Consider the following 24,050-nt stretch of genomic DNA (forward strand, 5'->3'; position numbering starts at 1 on the left):
TACTTAAATTAAATCCTGGTGAGTGTTAGTGCGGGCCACTTCCGGATGGACTTGGTTGGAAAAATTCTAACAGTTGTCCCTTACCTATTCTCCCTCCTTGCTGAAGAAATCTCGAATCTTTTCCATTCTCTTGGAGGATCTCATGGAGAAGGGCAGCCACTACTCCCTTGTCTCCCTCATCATCATGGCCGCCAACAAGAATAGTGATTGGCAGGACTTTGATCTCTACCAAGAATACAAGTAAGCACCATCATTAGAACCAAGAACTCCTGCAAGATGTGTATTGAATTCGATCTATAAACTTATTGAAAAAGTTTTGATGATAAAAATTGCTCAACAATAGGTATACATTGGCGACTGCCATTCTAGCATTCTTATACTCGACGGCCTAGATGCTATGATAGATCCCGCCGTTTAGTACAGGGAGAGAGCCAGTGTCGATATGGGTTTCGAGGATTCTGGATTTTGCCAGAGATCAGGTGGGTAATTCCTTATTGGCTCCTAAGCTTTCATTCATTGATACTTACTACTTAGGGTACATTTAGAATGAAAAACGGTGGTCTACTTCTTAGAATGCCAAGAGATAGGTACATCTCCTAAAGAGATAAACAAATACATAGTAAAATGCTTGGTCATAGGACATCCTGCCCAACTGCATCACAAAATATATGTAACTGTAAAGAATTCTTGAAAAATATAAATCTTGTTCAGGAGAACCCTTCAAATAGCGAAGAATACGGTGGGCAGCATCAAGATGAGGTTGGTGGGGAGATCAACTACATGAATTATATCAAGATATGGATAGAGTAGGTGATACCCGGCCTACTAATCGTCAAATAAAGGAGATGCTCCAATAATCACTGATATTGATCCGGATCATCAAGGGGTGGACCATCGTCTACCAAGAGCCATAGTTATCATTGTATTAGAAAATTGATTGATTTAGTTCCTAACATGCCACTCTCCTGAAGAATATTGAGTGCTTATTTTCATTAGGAAACAAATATCCTAGAAGAAGATAAAGCAACCTTTAACCCTAGAAAATATTTCAAAGCGCCTAAATGCTTGATGTGAAAATGGCTTTGTAAGAAATCCTTCAAGGCTTGATAGTGAAGAGAGTCATTACTGACAATAATTACATTATCAACATAGACAAGAATGGCTAGAAAAAGATTTCCATCCTGCTTTGTAAACAGAGAGTGGTCGGCCTTGGATTGGATGCAACCATACTAAAGTAAGGCATCTAAGAATATTTTGAATCATTGCCTGGAGGCTTCTTTGAGGCTATAAAGAGATTTGTGCAGTCAACATGCTATGGGCATCACCTAGAGATAGAAATCTAGAAGGAGTCATATAGATCTCTTCATGTAAATCACCATGAAGAAAGGTATTGTTAACATCTAACTGGTATAACTGCCAATTCTTGGCTGAGACAACTGCTAAGAGACAACGAACCATTGTTAATTTGGCAACTGAAATAAATGTTTTATTATGATCAAATCCCTCTCTGTGTATAATTTTTAGCCACAAGACGAGCTTCATATCGCTTGATGGAACCGTCAGTCTTATATTTGATTTTGTAAACCCAATGAGAGCTAATAGACTTCTTATCAGATCAGAGGTGTACCAGAGATCAGGTCCTGTTACGCTCAAGAGGCGCAAGTTCAGCCTCCATAGCAATCTTCTAATTCGAATCTTGTGCAACTTGGGAATAGGCATGGAGTTCACTGTAAGTAGTTATAGCTGAACTGAAGACTCGATATGCATCACTAAATATTGAATTGAATGTCTAGTGGGAAATAGGATAGGTCTTATTAGAGGTTATCGAGTTGGTCAGGGAGTTCGGTGATCTAGCCATACCGGGAGCATCGATAATATAATCTACCAGTCATAAAGGTTGTCTACATTCCTGATGTGGTCGAGAGTTAGGAGAGTTAGGAGCATTGAGGGATGAGGACTGATTGAGGAAGGGAACAACGGGCTTGGCCTCAGATTGGGCTGGGTCCAGATCTGTTCGGCCCATTGCTGGAGTAGGTTGGGCTAGGTCAAATGGAATTGTGGTGGACTCGGCAGATGTTGAGTTGGGCTAAAAAGAATCCAACTTTGGTAAGCTGGATCGGCCAACATGTATCAGAGCTAGATTGGGCCGAATGAAGTCCAACGCAGGTAAGTGGGACGGGTCTGTTGAAACCAAGATTGGGTGGGCCTAGTGAGGCCCAATTCAATTGGGACAGTGTCTTGGCTCCAAAAAGGATCATCAAAATTCAATTGGAAAAGCTGGTCAGATAGGTATTTATGAAAAAAAAAATATTTTTATTAAAAATAACATCATGAAAAATAAAAAATTTTTGAATTTAAAGATCAAAAATGTAATATCCCTTTTGATCGAAAGAATACCTAACAAAAATACATGCATGGGAGCGTGGTTCAAACTTATCATAACTACTTTTGTACACATAGCAAAAACTACCGAATATTCGTAAATGATCATAAGAGGGTGTTTTGTGAAAAAGAAGTTCATAAAAATTTTTTTCATTAAGCTTAGAAGATGGAGTTAAATTAATTAAATAAATGACAGTTAAAACACAATCATCCTAGAAAGTCATGAAAAAGTTTGCTTGAAATTGAAAGGCACACACAACATTTAGGAGGTGTCGATGTTTACGCTTGACGACTCCATTTTGTTACAGGGTCCTATGCAAGAGGTTTGAGAAATGATCCCACATTCTAAGAGGAATGATTTTAATAAACCAGCTATGAATTCTCGGGCATTGTCACTATGAACTTGCTTAATAGCACTATCAAATTGATTAGAAACCATAGCATGAAAATTAACAAAGTGTTGATACGCATCGGATTTTCTTTGCAATAAATAAACCCATGTGGCATGTGTGCAATCATCAACTATAGTAAGAAAGAAGTGTGCACCCATGTTTGATGGAGTACGGTATGATCTCTAAATAGCAACATGAATTGAAAAGAAATCAATCGAAGATTAATTACTATTAAGAGAAAAAAGATTTGCGCATTTGCTTGGCATGATGATAGATATCACAATAATTATTTAATGAATCAAAATATTTATTGGCAAGAAAGTATACTAATTTTAAATTCTTATAGGAACAATGTCTTAACCGTGCATGCCAAACATCAAGAGAGGTAGCAACTTTATTGATAGAGATAGATGTTATTATCGATCTCTTGAACTAGTATAGATCATTCTAAAATTCATCCAGACCAATTAGCTTTCTCGTAGCAAGGTCTTGCAAGACACAAAATGAAGAAAAAAATGAGACCACACAATTATGATCACGGGCTAACTTGCTAATAGAAATAAGGTTACAAGTGAAACTAGGTGCATATAGTGTTTGTCATAAGGTAATGTTATCGATCAAAGAAATGTTCTTGGAGAATTTAATGGATAAGTTTATTCCATTAGGCAAAGTGACAGACAAGGGCACATAAAGAAGTCGAATATTATGTAAAGCAGACTTACTAAAAGTTAAGTGATCCGAGGCACCACTATCGAGAATCCAAATATGATTAAAGGGGGGTTCAGTGAAGTCTTACCGATGCAGTTTATAGAGCTATTAATTTTATCTTGATCGAAAAGAGAAAGAAACTGCTAATATTGCCTGAAATTGAGATGCGGAAGTGGAGAGCTTAGTTCAGCCGACTGTTCTACAGTAGATAGCTGACTGAGCTGCTATTAAGCGGCTATCATTGCGTATTGTTGAGTAATGAAATTCTCCTTGACTCCCTCTCTCTGGTCACCATCAGAACAGTAGCTGCTGTGCCCCTTGGCTCCCGTGTGGCCCTTAGATTACTAATTGGGTAGATATCCATGCAGCTGAAAACAACGGTCGCACGTGTGACCTGTTTGCTTGCAATGATCACAACGCACCTGCTTCTTATTCTTGTCACAAGCCTTTCCATCAGTAGAAAGAGCAACCAGAGCAGCCACCTTCGATTGTAGAGCACAAACTCCCGCAATGGCTCGTTGCTTCTCACCATGGATAAGAAGTGAATACACCTTATTCGCGGTCGAGAGGGGCTCCATGTTGAGTAGCTGGTTACGGAGGGAGTCGTATGAGCTTCTAAGCCCATATAAGAACTGATGCAGACGTTTCTCTTCTCTCTCGATCTGAAGTGCCTTTGTAGCTTCGCACGAGCATATTGGCACTCTCAAGTAAGCGGCAAATTCTTTTCATAAAGTACGAAATCGTGCATGGTAAGAGGTAATTGACATATCATCATCTTATCGAAGGCTCCATATCTAAGTTTTTAATTCATGAATGTGGGGGGCACTGCTTGAGAGTATCTTTCTTCAAGATCGAGCCAGATAGCCCAAGCGCTATCCATGAAGGAGATGCTGTTGTAGGCCTCTATGGAAACGGAACTGAAGATCTAAGACATGACCATTGAGTTGCAAGTATCCCATAGAAATTGATCGAATGATCCATCTGCTGGTCGTTGGAGTAAGCTATCCACGAAAATAACCTTCTGCTTAGCACGTAGGACTGTGGGCACTACACTACGCTAGTTGGGGTAGTTAGCTTCAGTGAAAAGGGAAGAAATAATAGCAAGGCCCGTGTTATCAGAAGATGGGATGTAGTATGGGAAAGATAGGTCATAAGCCGCATTGAGCCTCACGGCCTGTGGAACTTGGATGGGATCAGTCTCAGTGACCAATAGTGAGAAGATGGAGGTCGACGAGCAATAGTTCGGTAATTACTTGCCAAGAAGGCAATAACACCAGAAAAGGAACCTTGCTGTATGTGGTGATAGTGGGAAGGAAATCCGGCAACATCTTACCGTGAGGAACCTAATCAGAAAAGTAGGGATTGATTTACTATGATACCATGTAAAATTTGAATATAGGAGAATAATTTTCTCTTGTATTGAACTTGTAAAAGAGGTAATATATTTATACAAAGAGTTAGCTGCAATTTCTCCTAATATATATATATGACTCCTGGAATTCAGCCAAAAAATAAGTGCACCATGAATGAAAATATTGACTTATAATAGATTACAACTCATAATTGCCGAATATTATCTTAATTGACGAATGTTGCCTAATATAAGTATAGTCATGAATGAAAATATTCATAATGAATTACAATAGATGCCAACTCATAATATTTAAATGTTGTCTTAATTGGCGAATGTTGCCTAATATAGTTATTGCTGAATATAGAAAGACATTCATAATTGGGGACATCGCACCACGAATAAAGCTAGAAACATAACCCTTCATCGTGCGTGCTTTATACAGCTAGCAATGGGTTGTACCATCCTAAATAGCTGCCACATTATCCTTTTTGGAGACTCACTCGTTACAAAGGCAAATAGCGTTTGGTATCGAGTTGCCTGGACTTAGGAGATGGGCAACAGCTGTCCATCCATGAGATGAATGATGTGGCAAGGCTGTTTAAGGCCATATAACGCATTTTGTGGGGAACAAGATTATATTAGGAGGTATGATTTTTAGTTGCACCATCTGCTAAGTTGGTGGATCAATGAAATCATGAAGCAACATATAAAACAAGTATGTGTATTATATATATATATATATATATATATATATATATATATATATATATATATATATATATATATATATATATATATATATTTATTTATTTATTTATTTATCTATTGGGCTGGATTAGGTTCCCATGCACCAATGCAATATATTAGGCACACCGTCCTACGTGCGGCCACATGTGCGGCGCGCATTATACAGTATATGGCTCTATATGGTCATCCACCATGCGATGAATGATGTACGCTGTACATCGTAGCATATGGTGTACAGAAGATGATCCACACTGGATTCACTGCTGGGTTGATGGATCTGCTTCAACCAATACTCACTCTGCTGGGAGGGGATGTATTCGATGGTGCAGGGCTTGCGTGATCAGAGAAGCGGAGAATATTCCGTTGGCACATGCTCTTCTTCACCCTCCTCATTTACTTATAACTTCCCTGATACCCTCCTCCGCTCCCCATCCTGCTCATCCCGTTTTGTCTCTCTCACAAACTCTCGCTCTTACTCTTTCGGTGACTGCGATCTCTATCCGTAGACACCATGGCGAGGGAGCAGCTACAGGTCCTAAACGCTTTGGACGCGGCAAAGACGCAGTGGTACCACTTCACGGCCATCGTGGTCGCAGGCATGGGCTTCTTCACCGACGCTTACGACCTCTTCTGCATCTCCCTCGTCACCAAGCTCCTCGGTCGCATCTACTACCACGTCGAAGGCTCCCCGACCCCGGGCTCACTCCCCCCCAATGTCTCTGCCGCCGTCAACGGCGTCGCCTTCTGCGGCACCCTCTCCGGCCAGCTCTTCTTCGGGTGGCTCGGAGACAAGATGGGACGCAAGCGCGTCTACGGCATGACCCTCTTGCTCATGGTCGTCGCCTCCATCGCCTCCGGCCTCTCCTTGGGCCACACCCCGAAGTCCGTCATGGCCACCCTCTGCTTCTTCCGCTTCTGGCTCGGCTTCGGCATCGGCGGCGACTACCCACTCTCCGCCACCATCATGTCCGAGTACGCCAACAAGAAGACCCGCGGGGCCTTCATCGCCGCCGTCTTCGCCATGCAGGGCATCGGCATCCTCGCCGGTGGCACGGTCGCCATCATCGTCTCCGCCGCCTTCAAGCACGGCTTCCCTGCCCCCTCCTACGCCGTCGACGCCATAGCCTCCACCGTCCCCCAGGCCGATTTCGTCTGGCGCATAGTTCTCATGTTCGGCGCCATCCCGGCAGCGCTCACCTACTATTGGCGGATGAAGATGCCGGAGACCGCCCGCTACACCGCCCTCGTCGCTAGGAACGCCAAGCAGGCGGCCGCCGACATGTCCAAGGTTCTTCAAGTCCAGCTTGAAGAGGAGCAGACCAAGGTCGATCGGATGACCGGCGAACGAGCCAACAGCTTCGGCCTCTTCTCCAGAGAATTCATGGCTCGCCATGGCCTCCACCTTCTCGGCACCGCCACCACCTGGTTCCTCCTCGACATCGCCTTCTACAGCCAGAATCTCTTCCAAAAAGACATCTTTAGCGCCATCGGATGGATCCCCAAGGCCGCCACCATGAACGCTCTCGAAGAGATGTTTAAGATCGCCAGGGCCCAGACTCTGATCGCCCTCTGCGGCACCGTCCCAGGCTACTGGTTCACTGTCGCCCTCATCGACATCATTGGCCGGTTCAGGATCCAGGCGATCGGCTTCTTCATGATGACGGTGTTCATGCTGGGCCTCGCCATCCCCTACCACCACTGGACCACGCCGGGCAATCATATCGGCTTCGTTGTCATGTACGCGTTCACCTTCTTCTTCGCCAACTTCGGGCCCAACAGCACCACCTTCGTCGTGCCAGCGGAGATTTTCCCGGCCAGGCTGAGGTCGACGTGCCATGGGATCTCGGCGGCGTCCGGGAAGCTTGGGGCGATCGTGGGCTCGTTCGGGTTTCTATACTTGGCCCAGAACCCCGACCCGGCCAAAACCGACCATGGGTACCCTACCGGCATTGGTGTGAGGAACTCCCTCTTCGTGCTTGCCTGCTGCAACCTCCTGGGGCTTTTCTTTACCTTCCTGGTGCCCGAGTCAAAGGGAAAGTCTCTAGAGGAGATTTCTGGCGAGAACGAAGACATTGCCCCAGCGGCAGAATCCAGCATGGGTGGGGGGTTACCGTAGGACTGTCCCTGAGGTCTAGTTGGCTACCGTGTTTATTCTGATTCTTCTTCTGCTTAATTCTTGCCGATGAGCATTTTAGCTATTGCATCAGGATGCTTGCAGCTGACTTGTATTCTGGGTATATGCCATTGAAAAATTTGTTGCTGTGCTCTTCTTCGTCATTCTGGTTAATTTGTAGAACCAATAACAAATGTCGAAGAGCTAGCGTTATCCAGGTGTTTCCTGGGATGTCACAGGCCACTTGCAATCCCTTTTGCTCCTCCGGCCAAAGACCTGGCATAGTGGTCAAGTTTTCTTTTTGGTCTTAGTCCTATTCAAGGTTGATTTGTTAAATAAACTGCGGTGCATGAAGAATTCTTTTGCTGCTGCTGTCATCTGATCAATCATCTGTTTTGCTGTATTAAGGTCCCGCTTCCGCCCCTGCTATCGAGAACTCGTGTGAAACATTCTTGTTGTCCCGTCTTTGTGCAAGTTCTGAGGGCCTTTGGGAGGGTTGCAAAATAGTAGTCAATTGATGGTTGATGAAGTACTTGTGCATTGTAACGGGATTCCTGCTACTGTAAAATAATTGAAATACGATTGCTGTGTGTGAAAGTGCTCAAATAGTTCGCGAAATGTACTTTTAAAGAGAGAAAAATAGCGCTGGATTGTAGTTACCAAACTCTGGCTTCCACTTTCCGCTTGCTATGTTGCCAATGGCTTTTGGCTGTTAAGTACCAGGTAGAGCAAGAACAAATGCATCCACTGAAAAAAGTTAGTGGGCAAGAATTGTGCTCTATCACGATGGAATTTCCTTTTTTTCTGATCCTCCATTCAGACTGTAGAGTTAGTTTACCTAGTTTCTGAATTGATCTGCTACATGGACCAAGCTCGGGTCGAGTCATCTTACAGGCGAGCGCTGGTGTGAAGCCAGCGTAACCCCAGGCCTGAGCTGAAAATGGTTATCGGGATGCAACCTATGCGGAGTAATTCTTTGTCCGGAGTAATTTTTTGCCCACCATGAAAAAAAAATATATATTTAGATCATGTAGCACAATTAATAAAAAGATAGACATTTAATACAATTCAATTTTTTTTCTTAAATTTTTTTGGCCAAAATATTGTTTCTTATTAGATGCTATAACATCCTACCTCCATCGTCACCAACCCATCGACCAATCAACAGACCACCACACTCACTACAAAATTACCAATCTGCCCCTCCACCACTACCCCTGCAAGTTCCTTCTCCCCCTTTCTCCGAATCATAAGCCTCTCTTTCACTCCCATATCTTCAGCTCTCATGAGAATCACCTCAGCTGGCTCGGCCAAGATGAATCGCTTCCAATCCGATGGAGGTCAATAGATCGGATAGATCGAGCCCAAAGGAGAAAGATATTAGGTCGAAGGCGTTGAGTGTCCAATCCGCCTCCTTCGATTGCCAGAACATTCTATTCTCCACCTCCATTTCCGCCAAGTGAAACTTCACCAGCGCTGCCCGCTCCTCTTCGTCGAGCCTTTCTTAATCCAGGGTCATGGAGGATCCTGTCAATAGTGATTCTCCTCTCAGGATTCAGGTCTAGGAGTCGGCTAATCAACTACTGGAGCTCCGGCAAGGTCCACTTGAGGCATCGGTGCTCTCCATGATAGTTCTTGCAGTATATCACTATCATATTAGGGTTGTTGAATAGCAAATATCTGGATGATCATGCTATGGGATGAGACATCGACCTTGACGCTGTCGTATCCTTTCCTGTTAAGGATCTCCAATGCGATGTACACCAGCATTCCATAGAGGGTGTGGAGGAGCCCATCACTACAAATCTGTTCGAGACTATAGAGAGGCTAAAGCCGGCGACCTGAAGGTTGTCGGCATCATCGAGTAGGAGGTTCTCCAACTTAAAGTTGTGATGGAAGATGCCGCAGGAGTGGCAATAGACAACGGCTGATGGATTGATGGTGGATGATAGATTGGATGATTTAGTCATTATTTTATTTTAAGCTCAAATTAAATTTTATTTTATTTTAAAATAATTCAATAAAATTATATTAGCCATCTAATTCTAAATAAAATGTCACATGGCAGCTAGCTTTCTCCCAAATTGGAAGATCAGTAAAGGATATTGCAATAATTTACAAACTTTAAAGTTGATATTGCTAAAATTAAAGATGTAGGGTATATTTACCAATCAAGATAAAATGTATGATGTTATTTATTTTTTATTTTATTTTTTATATCATCTCAATAATTATTTATAGAATGTAATAAAATGTCATACTACTATTATGAATGACGCCCTATTATTTTTTATAGCATCCTGATAATTATATATAAGATACAATAACATGTCATGAAATACAATAATATGTCATATCTTTATTATGACATCTATTATTATTTATGGTATCCTGATCAAATATAAATAAAAAAAATAAAAAAATATATTTTAATTAAAAAAATTAAAAAAAAAATTAAACTGTATTAAATATCTCCTCTCTCGTTACTTGTGCTATATAGCCCAATTACCAATGAAACGGAGCATTTTTTTTTCTCAACCGGAAACGATGGACAGAGAATTTCTCAACCCATAAAATGGACCACCCTAGGCCCATCTTAGTGGAAGTCTGGCTAAGATGATCCCTGAAGGGCATAATGGCCGGGGCTAGGTACAACAAAACAGATGATTCCTAAAGATTATGATACAAGGTCTCCCTAAATCACAGGCCGTTAATTTGAATTAAATCTTCCCTGCAGACTTTCCACAAAGAGTAACCATGCTAACCGAACAAAACACATCAATATATTTTTTGTTAAAAAAAGAAATTAAAACGGTAAAATAAAAAAGGGTAGCGGAGAAAAACTTCCTACGTTTTGTGAGTGTTTGAGCAAGGAAAGACAAGTTGAGCAGACGTACGGACGTTGGTCGGTTTCAGTATATGAAATAGCTGATTATTGCCCAACCAGACGCTTGTACCACCCCAAAGTTACCATGCTCTAAATCACAACCGAATCAAATATACCTTCACGCAAAAGGCACCCACAAGCTTAAGAGCAGAAGACGACAGAATTTTACAACAGCACTAAATCAAAGTCTTTGAAAACCACCAAAACTTCGCCAGTTACAATATGTCAGCAAACGAATAGCAGCATTACAAATCATACAATGGACCTTTCCCCTATCCTACAATACAATGCTCACCCTTTTTCTGAAAACTAGTCTTTGTATGTGCTCACATTCTCATATCACCACAAATATTTGCCAGAGCTGCTCCCCAGCACATCCGGGCACTAGCAACAAAACAATTCCAACAAAGATTGCTCAACCCACAAAGTCGCGCAGCATCTGACTTCCAAAGTGCCTCATCTGCTGCTGCTGCTGCTGCTGCTGCTGCTGTCCACCCTCTTGCCTGAGGCCCAGTGTGAGAGACACCGCTCCAAGCCCTCCAATATCCATGGCACCCTGGTACGTTCCAAAGCTTATCAAGTTCCCATCCATGCTCGGCTGCATCCCACACTCGTCCATCCTCGATCGCTTATCACAATGCCACTGCTCCATACTCTGGGAACCCTCATCATTCAAAAGAGGCTCCATGGAGGAACAACAATGCAATGGCTTGTTACACTCGGATTCTGGCCTCTGACCGTTAGAAGGTCGCCCCGCATCATCCATGGGTGGCTTGTTAGCATCGCTTCTGTTGCCAGAGTTGAGATCTACCCCCTTCATTCCTTTGGTTTCAAGCATGTGGATCTCTTCAACCATTGGCTTCCAAAGCCGCACCCGGGCATTAATGAACCAGTTGGAAACCTGCATGAAGGGCAATGTAAGCAGGTGTTAGGCACTAAAACAAAAGTAATTGGAAGGTATTTAGCCACTGCCCCTCCACCATGTAGCCACAAGGTAGACTGCATGGTTGCTCAGCTCATCTGCATTGCAGAGACAAGGTGGACAATGCGAAACTGATAACTAAGATATCCAAATTACATCAGTACCCAAGTCGACAATGCCAAACTTATAACTAAATTATGCAAATTAGTTGTCCTTGTCATGCAGGCCACTCATGGTATGGCCACGAGAGAGCCACATGGCAAGGGCCACAAAGGATCCAGGCTCTATCAGAGAGTTCCTTGGCCCAACACTCTGATTAAGGTCCTGCCCCATTATAAAGTAACAGAGCATTTTCCATGAGACCCACACTCAAACAGTGTCTTAAATTATTTCCTGGGAAATGGTGTTTACACTGGTTCCCGGTGCCCTCCTTTCCATGCATGAAAAGGGCATCACCTGCCAGGTTTATCCACATAGGATTTAATACGTACGGCAAAATCTAACCAGACCAACAGCAGCTGTCAGAGTCGACACTGGTCAAAATTTGACTCCTATAACCTGGCTCCTCACGTGTGTTGTGAATTAAACCAACTTAACAACAGGTACGGATCAGACAAGCAGTTAACAGTCATAAATTAGGTCGGCCAGAAAGTAGCACATTTCCTGTCCACAATAAAGTTTGGGTCCTACTTACTGAGCCAAGATGACCCATAAACGTAGGTTGATTCAATGGTCAAACCAACTTCAATGCAATTATTGCCAAATCCTGTGGCTGAATGGTGATTGGTCCACACAGTGGAGACCTAAATTAGAACTCGACGGTCCCTGCTGTGTAAGGCAATTACCACAGCCACTGAGTAGGCTGCTTAACAGGGAAACAGAATGGAACTCAGCCTACTAACTTAATCCAAGCTTCAAAGTTCCAGGGTAAAAATTTATAAGATCCAACTTATTCCCATTGGATTAAACCCTAGACCTGCAATACAATGAGACATCAATGGTGGGATCCATTTGTCTTACCCATCCAACAGTATTCACAAGAGAGAGATGGGCTCGGAGAGAGTCACCTGGTTCCGTGACAGGCCAGTTTGAGTCGCTAGCATGTGCTTGTCCGTATCAGTAGGATACCTGGAGACACCAAACATACATGAGTTGTCCCCTTCCCACCCAAAACACCATGCACTCATTGACCATAGTAATACTATATCGACGAACCAAAGCAGTAGACAAATTAAAGAGTTACAAAACTATGAGATATTAACATTTCTTCTTCTTTTTTTATTTTTTTAAAACACGGGAGGGCAAAAGAGCCAACCCAGATTTCATTAAGGAAATGAAACTAGTTATATAGCAAGGTAATTGAGGTAAGAAGAGTAGAAAGAATGAATGAAGAAGACGTAGTAACATAAAGTGTGGTGACTCACGGATGAAGGAAATGATCGAACAACCAGGCTCTCAAAACAGCCACAGCACGCTCCGGCAGGCCTCTCTGAGGCCTCCACACCGGCTGATTCTGACCCATAAAACCTAAGCTGTTCTCACCTGCCTTTTGCTCTGGGAAGCTCTGATTGATGTGTTTAAACTTTGGGGTCGTGATCGTTTCACCTCTACTGGAACTGGGTGATGACATGAACTCCTCGCCCAGCCCTTTGCTTATGCGTCGGAGCTGATCAGATATAGCATTTCGCATGCACCGGAAGTTCTTTGACACAGTCTTGAGGGCTAGTGAAGCGTAAGGCGTGGCAGAGCTGAGGCCTGCTACAGATTCAAAAGCAGAGACCACCATTTGCACTTGTTGGTGGTATTGCTTGTACCGTCTGCATACCTTCACAAACAATTGAAGAGTGAGTTTAGGGCAGTAACAGTCTAAATTATTGCATGGAATGATTGCAATGCATTTCACAGCTTACGATAACAATGATTGCGTGCGTGCACAAGCGCGCGCATGCGAGAGAGAGATAGAGAGAGAGAGAGAGAGAGAGAGAGAGAGACTCACTCCACATTAAATAAGCCGGGGCGCCCAAAAAATATATATAAATAATTGGAAAAACATATAGATTTCGACCAGCATCATATGCCATCACTATCTCAAATATTATATGATGAAGGCAATTAAATAATCCGATCAACAATAACAATAGGGCTGACATGATATATGACACAGTTCATCAGTAGAACAAGAGATTTCGAAACACAGTCTAGTCATCTTACATTCCGCAACTGCCTGCAGATCAACCAAGAGTTTCTTTATTAGCAAATTTCAACCAAACCATAAGGTGTAATTGGCATCTTGAAATGTGAACTTCTCCAGCTCTTTAAAGCATCGCAAGCAACTTGTTTATGATACAAATGAAACCATAGTCATGAATCATAACTTTAACATTGACTTAAAATCCATAACTATGTTAAGCAAGCTTACACTAAGTGTTTTTTTTTTTTGGGGACAAAAAGCTTCCACTAAGTATCATAAGAATGTTTTGGAGATTTTATCACTGAAGAGCAATTAATATACAAGCATGAGCACACAGAAATCTAACAAAAACCAATGGTCACTATGATCTATCATCTCTACTATTTATCTTTTTTGAGCAAATCATGGCAACCACCTCACATTTTATCTGTACCAAAGTTATAAATGCCTCTGTCGTTCAAGACTTTAGAGAGTAAATTTTCATTCAAAGCAAGAATCGATCTTTAGAACCTCCATCCAGCTTTCATTTATGCCATATACCCTTTTCACATACTTCCACATATACCTAATCTTCCACAACAACTGCATCTCTTCTTGTCTCCAGTGCAGACGACCATACTATACCAATTAGCTTCTCATCAATTCCACCTCTACTAACGCAAGTCATAAGTGTACATCCCTGGGCCTCCAATTTTTTTTCCTTTTTCAGTTTTGAGAGAGAACATCAGCCGCCTTCCCGAATTGTTTTCATGTCTCTGTCTGTCTTACCCATTTCCCCATGTAAGCAAATCATCATTCTCAACTCCGGCATGCCCATTTTAAAAATTAACAAATTTTCAGGCATATTTTACTAGCAACTTGAGATATTAACCATTCCATTTAAAATGCATACTAAATTGCTAATGTTTTGTTATTAGAATAAATAAACAAACTAGGATAAATTCACTATCAAAGTTCATATATCAAGAGAAGGTGTGAGTTGCTATGAAAATGCTTGATCTTCTACACTCACCAGATTCACTAGCACCTGAAAACAGAAGAAACAAATGTCTTAAATTCTCGGCCTCTAACGAGGAAGATATCCGATAAAGAGTGTTGCATAGACCTAAATGCTTTTGCATCACAAGGTAAATCACCCACATAACCATGACAATTTAGCACATTAACAAACAATGCCGACAAACAAAAACTTACCATCTCAAATAGCAGCATTTTACTTAATAAAGCACTACTGCAGGCAATTTCAAGAGATTTGAATATATATTTTAATTTTTCAGTGATACTGCAGAACTGGAATCAGTTGGAGAGATCGAAAACATATATGAGACCAGTACTTTAACCAAAATGTTTCAAAAGCACCCATGAAAAGTTATGGAATGTTGGTGAAAAGTTATCGCGGTGACCGGACCTAAACTCAATGACCGTGGATGAATTCATGGGATCTCTCCAAGCTCATGAACAAAGACTTCATAAAAAAGAAGCAAGACCCAGTAAAGCATGTCCTCCAAGGCAAACTCTCTTAAAAAGAAGATAAAAAGTCATGAGAGGTGTAAGGAGCAATAGAGGCCGTGGCCAAGGTGGCTGTCGAGGTCAAGGTCGAGCTTGTGGATAGAGCCAAGTACAAGGTAGACTTATAAACTATGATGATGAAGATGGACTCCAATTCTTTCATTTGCGAGGCTTCAAACTCACCTTGCACTGTTTGGAGTCAAACGTTCTTCACTTTCTCAACACTATTGTAAACATTCTAGAGCACTTCTCATGCTTGCCTTGAGATGGTGGCGGCAGGAACTTGCTCGAATGTGGCTTCATCTAAGCTTTGGTAAAATGAAGTAGAGAGCCTTCATGTCCTTCTTTCTTAGAGTGTCTTAATGCCTCCCTTTGATTTGCCATTAGAGCGGCCTCATCTTAAGACTCCACAAAGCCTCCATCAACCACTTTCTAAATATCTTATAAGCCAAGCAATGCCTTTATTAGGATACTCCAATTCTCAAAATTATTGGTGAGACGATAAATGATACTCGAGTTGTAGAGGAAATTCTACACTTCTTAGATGCCAATTTTGATCATATTATAGTGGTATCAGAGCCACAGAAAAACTCAAGAAATGGCAAGTGGAAGTCTTCTAATCCCTCATTTCACCAACATGGAAAAATTGGTTGACTACAATGTGAACAAGCCAACTCTATTGCATCATCAGAAGCCCCTTTTTGTGGGTTTTTTTTTTTTTTTTTTTTTTTTTTTTTTTTTTTTTTTTACCAACAGCCACTATCATCATTGGTAAACCTACCATAAGTCAATTCATAACGAATATTAGATGATTTTAGATTTTGTTTCAATCTACTATGTAACAAAATAAAATCTCGAATGTGATATATTATACTTAGTACTTGAAAATGTTGATACATAAATAGTCAAACTAGCATGGATTTATATTGTTTTTATTATTGTTGCCAACTTTACCAGTAAAATTACTAGTGAAGCCTGGAGTAAAAATCATTTGCTGACTATTAAGTGGAGCAAAGAGCCAAATACCACTCCTAGGGGTGAAAGTAGACAGGATAATATATGTACGGATCTGTTTTCGTATCCGAATCTATCCAAATATAGATAGACATTTAAGCATCCAACTAATATCCATATCCGTATCCATATTCATCAAAGAAAAATGGATATAGATAAACAACTATCCAATCAATATCTGAATATCCAATTCTACTTGTATCCCTATTTAATTTATATATCACTCAATTTTTTCATAAAAATATATAATTATATTAACATGCTATTAACTTGATTTACTAGTAATATTTTTAATCCATATCCGTTTAAAACAAATATGGATATAATCTCACATTCAATTAACATATATATATATATATATATATATATATATATATATATATCCATTTGTGTATTCGTTAAATAAAACAAATATGAATATGGATACATTGGTATCCGATCCATATCTGATCCGATTTCAGCCCTAACTCCTATGTAAAACGTTCAGAATTCATGATAAATTCCAAACCCTATCCCGTGGATATTAGTATCATCACAAATTCTTGCTGAAGTATTTCTCACACTATGGGGACAAAAACCCTCAATGCATAGTGTTAAACAAATTTCAATTTCAACATAATGTACCCAGCATTCACATGTCATTACATAGTACAACAGTCAAGTCAGTGTTTTCTTACTCAGTTACAACAATCAAGTCAGTGTTTTGTTACTGGGGTTTGACTAGACCAAGCGCAATTTCACCATGCCATATAAATTTGCACTAGTTCATCAACTTGCATTAGAAATGCCAAGTTGTCAACTGATATCTCTGGTGACTTGCTAAAGAATGAAGGCAAACATAAACAACAGAAACAGTACCCAGCATTTATAAAGTCTCTCCAGTACACCTTCACATTTATAAATTAATTTTTGTTTATGACAATGAGTTTTTGTAGATTTTACTCCAATAATCTTTCCATAGGAACTAACTTCTTGTGTAACCATAGAGAACCAAGAAGTTGAGGCACCCAAAATGGGACACGTGGCTCACTTAGCTAATTTCATAGTAAACATAAATAGCTATATCATATTTTTCAACCAACTATGTGAAATATGCTAAATTTCACAAAAAGCCTGTCTGAGTATCTATAATTCTTAGCACTGCACCATGTGTTTACTTTAGTGATCCAAAACTGAAGAACATAAAGTCAAATTACACTTTAAAATGGCAACCATGCTTGCTAGAAATGTCTTAAAATTAAGGGACACATTCACAAAATTGGTTTCAGAAGATGGCATGTGAATTCAGGTATCTTTAATCAAAAACTTAAATTAATCAACCCTAATAACAATGATGACCACATTTGATCACTAAAAAATCTCAACACTGCTTTAAGCTTCCCTGGAAGCATGAACAATTTAATGATGCTACCATAATCCAAAAACTGAAAGGTCAAGATGCTTCCAAGGAACAAAAAATAGTATGACAGTATGGTACCATAAGTGCAGTGTTGACTTTTATCACTTTTTTTGATCTTCTATTATTTCCAAAGCTATTCATATGTCAAAAGAACGCCTGTAGTATTTTAATAATCATGAATATGCATTGACAAAATGAGATTTCATGTTTACCTTCATGTCTTATAATTCAGTTGCAGTGCAAAAATAAATTGTGAGCTCCCACATTAGGTGAAGTTTTGAAAACTTAGCTTCTAGAGGGGAATTCCTTTGTTCTAGCCATCTAAAACTTGATTATTTTTCATTTGCTTATCTGATTTGACTACATCAGTCATCTTCATCATGCTCAAGATAGGCTTCATGGATAAGAAAATATATAAATCCACATTGCGATAAGGGCCATTATTCTCCATCTATAAGAATTGATGGTTCATGTCTCGAAAAAGAAAGAAAGAAAGACATGCTTATACATTTCCAAGCAAGAATAAACCATGATTTATCGTGTCCCAGAATGCCAAAAGATCTTAATGACTAACAAAATCCAGTCTAAATAATAATAACAAGATTTTTTAAAAAATACACCATCAAGGCTACTCTTTCACCCCCATTAATTTGAGCCTGCATTGTGAAGCCATCTTCACCAGTCAACGCTACAAGGTCTATGTCTGAGATCTTTCCAGAGCTATTCTTAAAATATCAAAACCATTTGCAAGACAGAAACTGGACTGCATCAGGGTCAAATTTGAAGTGGATCATTTACAGATATGGCAGCGAAAAACTTGCAGCTTTGTTCTGTTTGAAATAGTTAAGTGCCACAATTGTAGTGCTGGACATAAAAGCAACTAGAGGATTGCATTACTCAGAGTAGCATTAGAATCCCCTTGTCCATAGTATTATATGGTAAGCGTAAATTAATATTCAGATCTGGTGGAGCTTATGGCTATGAGAAGGCAAAAATATCTACTTGCTTGAATGCTTCTCATTTAAGATATTTATTAACTCAAACTGAAAAAATTAGAGTCTTGCTGGAAATTAATTAGCGAAACTTTGCAAAGGGGCCCTGAAGATTGTTTCAGAATTTGACTGAAGGCTTATGGAGAATCACATTTTTGCCAAAATTTTTTTAAAAGCCTAATTCTAAAAGTGCAAGTTGTGATGTATAAAAGGACTGTACACAGCATGAGAGAATTTAAAGATTCTGAACTGAGGAATTTGAGGGCTTACAACAGATTAAAAATTTAAGATAAGAGGATGAGGTACAAGCCACCATCATCAAGATATACAAGAATAACGTGACTGATATGCAGCACCAGATATCAAATTAGCAAAATAGTTTCTCCCAGAGTTGAAGAGCTCAGATAATTGAAGAATGGACCAAACACCATGAAAAAGAAGAAAGCATGCCCTATTTGTCAAATTAACAAACTGAATTAAATAATGAAATACATATGTTGTGAAGGCCCTTGTAATCTAGGAGCACAATACAAAACATACACAAAACTTATTTTCCTAAAGATGTGAAGCAAATAACTGTATTATAATTCTAAACACGGTTCGCATGCCCTTTTGAGGGTTAACCATTATTTGTTCCAAATTTTTCTTTACCCAACTCATAACTAAATTATGGCATATGCATACTAACATTTGAAACATCTAAATTTTTGTGGGTGATAAAAATATATACCACTGAAAATGAATGACCCAATCTCTCAATTAAAGAGGCGATGGGGTCAAAGAAAGCATTGAAGAAACTAAGATTATTGCATAAATCAAAAAATTAACAGCACATCTAGAAATACACATGGCCACTATTAATACATCTTACATTTATGGTTGTACCTAAATTCATATAGAGCTTCATAAAAATAGCTCACTAAAATTAACAAATTTTCCATTCTTTTCTCTCTTTTTTTCTTTGTAAAATTTGAAGAACCATCGACGGATTTATCGTTGTTCATCTACATAATTCTTGGAGAGAATCGACTCAAATTCACAGATCGTTTGTTAATTTATGAGATATGGAAGACATTTTTTTTTTTTAAAAAAAAAATCCAGCTTCAATAAGTATTGGAAAAATTAAGTAAAAACCTATGCATCAATTCAACATGCAAGATTAAGTAAAAACTTCGCAGTTTGGTAGTCATTAAAGTATTAACCAAATAGTATTAGATCATAACATGCGGGTTTATTAATTAGGTATCCCAAAAATGATCATTTCAATTGAGCAACAGCAATCTGCCTCTCAAGGCACTGATATCATTCTTCGAATGGGGGATATGAACAGCTATGCAAAATCATCTGCCACAGCATATCAACGAAATCTTAAGCACTATAAAAAAAAAAAAAAAAAAAAAAATCTTCAGATGCTGCTGCAATATGAAAAGCACGGAAAGGAATCAGATGATAGAACGGAGCATAAAGCCAATGATTTGACATGCAAAAAGGATTAAAAGCTTACTTCTAAAAGACAAATTAACCGAGAGAGTAACAAAAACTAACATGTAGTAAATAATGTCAGCGTACACAGTGCAAGCATTCCCATCTCACATAAGACTAACCTCTTCCAGCATGTACAAGAGCTTCGCCTTCTTCTGCTGGATCTCGGGGTGATGACTTTGAGAAGCCTCCCCACTAACACCGCCTTCCCCACCACCTTCCATCGAATCATTCGGCGAAGACGACGACACCGCCGGATGCCCTCTCCTCCCACTATTCTCTTTCTCGCCCACCACTGCATCACCACGATCAGCACTCGCGACCTGGCAACTCCTCCCACCCTCATCACGATGCTCCAAAAGCTTGGGCCCCGTCACAGCGCTACAAAACTCATCCAACAGCTGCTGAGCCGGCTTCAAAAACTTGGAGCTCTTGAGAATCGTGGAATATCCCGTAAAAGGCCCGAGCGGCCCCGCGCCCCTCCGAGCATCCACCGACGAGCTCACGATACCTTGAAGTGAGACCCCATAACCTCTATCACAGATCGAGGACTTGGGGTGCGGGCCGGACTGCCCGGCTTCATTTGGCAGTCCAAACCTCTCTCCCAACTGACCCACAGGGAGATCCGCCACCGGGTTGAGCGATAGGGACAGACCTTGCGTCCCACCCTCACTTCCCACGGTATTAAATACCTCTCCAACAACTTTACCCCTTGCAAACCCTCCTTCCGCGTTCCATTGCGCAGGCGGCCGACTCACCCACACCGTGTTCGGCTGCTCACCGTAGCTTGGCAGCAGCAGCAGCTCATTCCCACTGTCGACCCACGAACACGGATGACCCGGCTCGCGAACGCTCGAGGGCTGGACGATAGAGGCCAATTCGTGGCCATGATTTCCCGCGGTGGAGGAAGAGGAGGTGACCACCTCTTGGAGACCGTGATGGTAGAATTGGGAAGAGGGGAAGTGCAAGTCCCCATACTGCTGTTGGTGGGTCTCTTGGTTAGAAAGCTCGCTGGATGCGTCCCGACAACCCAAGAAGCCGGGCTTCGGGTGGCAAACACTGGGTGAAACCAAAGGGTTTGTAATCATAGCCGGAGCTCCACTGCCGGCAGCGACAAAACTCGGAACCATCCAGTCGCAGTTCGGCTGCCCTCGCCAGAGGCACGGGCTCGGGGGATCGCCGGCACGGGTGAGACTACCGGACGCTTCATGAAAGCTGGGCGGCAACGGACCGATCATCGAGGCTTCCGCGCCGGCCAACGGTAAATTATGGGCGCGGGCTGACAGGTCCAGCATGGCGGACGCCGGGTAGTAGACGTCTCGGACCGGGGCAAGATCGGGGATTGGGTCGGAATTTCCAGCGCTCGAGCCGGGAAATTGGCGGTGGGTGGGGGGCTGGCACGGGCTGTGCTGGACCCGGAGCTTCTCGCGGCGGCTTTGTTGAGCGACGTGGGGCTCCTGCCTCAAGCTGTTCATGCCGAGCAGTGATCGAATTCATGTGTGTTGATCCCCCAGCAGCAACTCTTTTTGGAGGCTCGCGATAATTTTAGAAGAAGGAGACATCATTTTTCTTCTGTGAAAACTAGCATCGAGATATATAACATGTAAACAAGAAGAAGACGAACAAGGATGCTGGAAAAGGAGCTGTGAGGATTTCAAGCAAGGAAAGAAGATGAATCACCGGAGAAAGGAGGCAGAGAGGCCACCAGCAGAAGCGTGAAAGTTTCCCTTGCCTAGCCCTACATAAAATGTATAAAATAAGCTCAAGAAAAAGGCAGTGGATGGAGAAAGCAAACCAAACTCCCGTCTTGGTCTTCACTGTCTCCATCTATCTCCATCTTCTATCTATAACTTTCAATATAAAAATAAAATAGTCCCGTATTTAGTTTTATTTTTTATATGTTACATCTCAGGCATGCAAAAATATTTTCCAGGTACGGTATTTCTTTATGGTTCCACCCTGTTGGTCTTTACTTTTTACCACCGTAGGAGGAAAGGGATGCTTCGAAATAGTTGGACAGCGCGAATCAGAGAACGAAACGCGGAGAATAAACCGCTTTTTCGATAAAGTAAAGGTTAGGCCGAAACGAAAAATTAAGGGAACCCCAAAGATTACGACTCACGGGCACCAATAATATTCCTTTCTTTCTTCCAAGCCCCAAATAATTCACAGAAACAGTGCTTAAAAGCCCTCCGTGCCGTTAAGTATCCGTTGAAAGGAACGGTGGATAGTTTCTCTCGAGAATCACAATTATTGGACGAATCGACGGCTAAGATTGCGATCTACGAAATCCGATCGCCGATGATGGAGCGAGCGGAACGAGACAGCCTACGGAATTTCGAGAAACTCGTTAAGGGGAAAAAAAAAAAAACGGCGATTTTTCTTCTTTTTTTTTTGTTTTCCACTTACCTCGCGAGGCAGCCGTTTAGTTCCTCGGCCGGGGATCGTCGGAGAGTTTCGGCCTCCGACGCCTTCGCCGTTACGTTTGACGGCGTGAGAGCCCTCCAGATGCTCGCCCCACTACGAACGGAGAGAAAAGCTCAACGAGGACCCCAGGAAAATATCGCTCCCTTTTTTGGTACAAAAAAATTTCGCTTCCTTTTTTCCATATAAATTTCCCTTCCTTTTCTTCGTCCTCGTTTATAAAAGGCTCGAAATAAAGCGGAACAGCGTTCCCGAAAAGGGCATGTCAGCAAGTAATTATTACGGCCTCGTGCCACTGGCTGCTTACGAGATGAGGTATATGCAAACCACCCCCCCCCCAAGTTTACTGGATTGACGGAACTGCTGCCACTGATCAGTGTCGTGGTGGCAGTTCCCAGTGACGTGGCATTCAGGGAATGGTTGGGAAACGCCGGGTCTCGTGGGGGCGCTCGAGTGGCCGTACGGTGTCGGGGGAGAAGATGACGTCAGAACTGGCGCCGGGATTACCGGGGCGGTCACCAGAACCCACGCGGGCTTTTGTTTCCTCCGGCTACCGCCAGATCTTTTGCTTGGGGCGGGAATGGTTTTGCCGATTACCGATGACTCCGGGCGCGTCAGGCCTGCTCCACGTACGGACTTTTTCAAATTCGTCCTTTTTATTTTAATAATTTATTAAAATCAAGTAAAGAAAAATACTTTATTAAAACCATCATTCGTGCGTGTGAAAGAAAGCAAACCTAGTTTATTCTAATGCTTCAGAAAGTTGGAAGCATGGTGATGTTATTTGTTTGAGAAAATATATATATATATATATAATTTAGTGAACACGTGTCGTCAAAGAAACGCGACAACGAGACAAAAAGTGTGGACTCTTTATACTTTTGAGTAATATATATATATATTTCAAAATAATTTTTTTTAGACAAAACGGAATCGAATTTGAAAAATAAAGAAAGATGATACTGTAAACAATTAAAATTAGATTGCAAACTAACTATAAAATTATGATCCCCACAGGACATTTTATAGTCCTCTCCGGATATTCGATCCATCAGTTGCTTAATTTTTCCTAGTACCACTTCTAGCAAACAAGGTTTCAAAGGCACCGGTATCTTTCCACGACATAAATCCTCTTCAACAAATAATATTATGCTTCGAAAAAATCATCATTGAATCACAAAAATTCTAGAAATAATTTAACAATAAATAAAATAATGACTATAATTACTTATTACAATTCAAAAAATAAAAAAGAATCATAAATTAATAAGTTTTGGCTCAATTCATAATTTGTTTGGCTACTTTGATGTAAAATGTGATGTGATATTTCGTGTTCATGCACCTTCTATAATTGTCCTTAATCCATCACAATGATAATTATAGCAAATAATTTTTGTATAACCTCTCATGGTCGTTTTCTGCCGTATATGCTACTTAACGGTCGGAACAAGCCTCAATTTCCACTCGACAATTTAGTAACAACTGCAGAGAAATCTTAGTCAGAAAAAGTAACTCGCTGAAATAGCTCGGCAAT

General features: G+C 41.2%; 2 protein-coding genes and 1 pseudogene across 2 annotated transcripts; 1 reads left to right on the forward strand and 2 right to left on the reverse strand.

Moving 5' to 3' along the window:
* Positions 1-5,892: 5,892 nt before the first annotated feature.
* Positions 5,893-8,323, forward strand: LOC105059103 (inorganic phosphate transporter 1-4-like). The gene has a single exon (XM_010942309.4). It carries the CDS (start codon positions 6,095-6,097, stop codon positions 7,697-7,699), a length of 1,605 nt encoding a protein of 534 aa, XP_010940611.1. The 5' UTR covers positions 5,893-6,094; the 3' UTR covers positions 7,700-8,323.
* Positions 8,324-8,809: 486 nt separating this feature from the next.
* LOC109506713 (CBL-interacting serine/threonine-protein kinase 11-like) lies at positions 8,810-9,666 on the reverse strand (annotated as a pseudogene).
* A 1,106-nt stretch (positions 9,667-10,772) lies between these two features.
* Positions 10,773-22,620, reverse strand: LOC105059104 (uncharacterized). Its single transcript, XM_010942312.4, has 6 exons — positions 22,502-22,620; positions 21,773-21,830; positions 20,215-21,673; positions 12,930-13,330; positions 12,573-12,633; positions 10,773-11,484 (listed from the first exon to the last, which is right to left on the reverse strand). The coding sequence occupies exons 3-6, from the start codon at positions 21,565-21,567 to the stop codon at positions 10,999-11,001; spliced, it is 2,301 nt and encodes a 766-aa protein (XP_010940614.1). The 5' UTR covers positions 21,568-21,673; positions 21,773-21,830; positions 22,502-22,620; the 3' UTR covers positions 10,773-10,998.
* Between the last annotated feature and the right edge of the window lie 1,430 nt (positions 22,621-24,050).

The sequence above is a fragment of the Elaeis guineensis genome, chromosome 16 (assembly GCF_000442705.2).
Source record: "Elaeis guineensis isolate ETL-2024a chromosome 16, EG11, whole genome shotgun sequence".
Lineage (NCBI taxonomy): Eukaryota > Viridiplantae > Streptophyta > Magnoliopsida > Arecales > Arecaceae > Elaeis > Elaeis guineensis.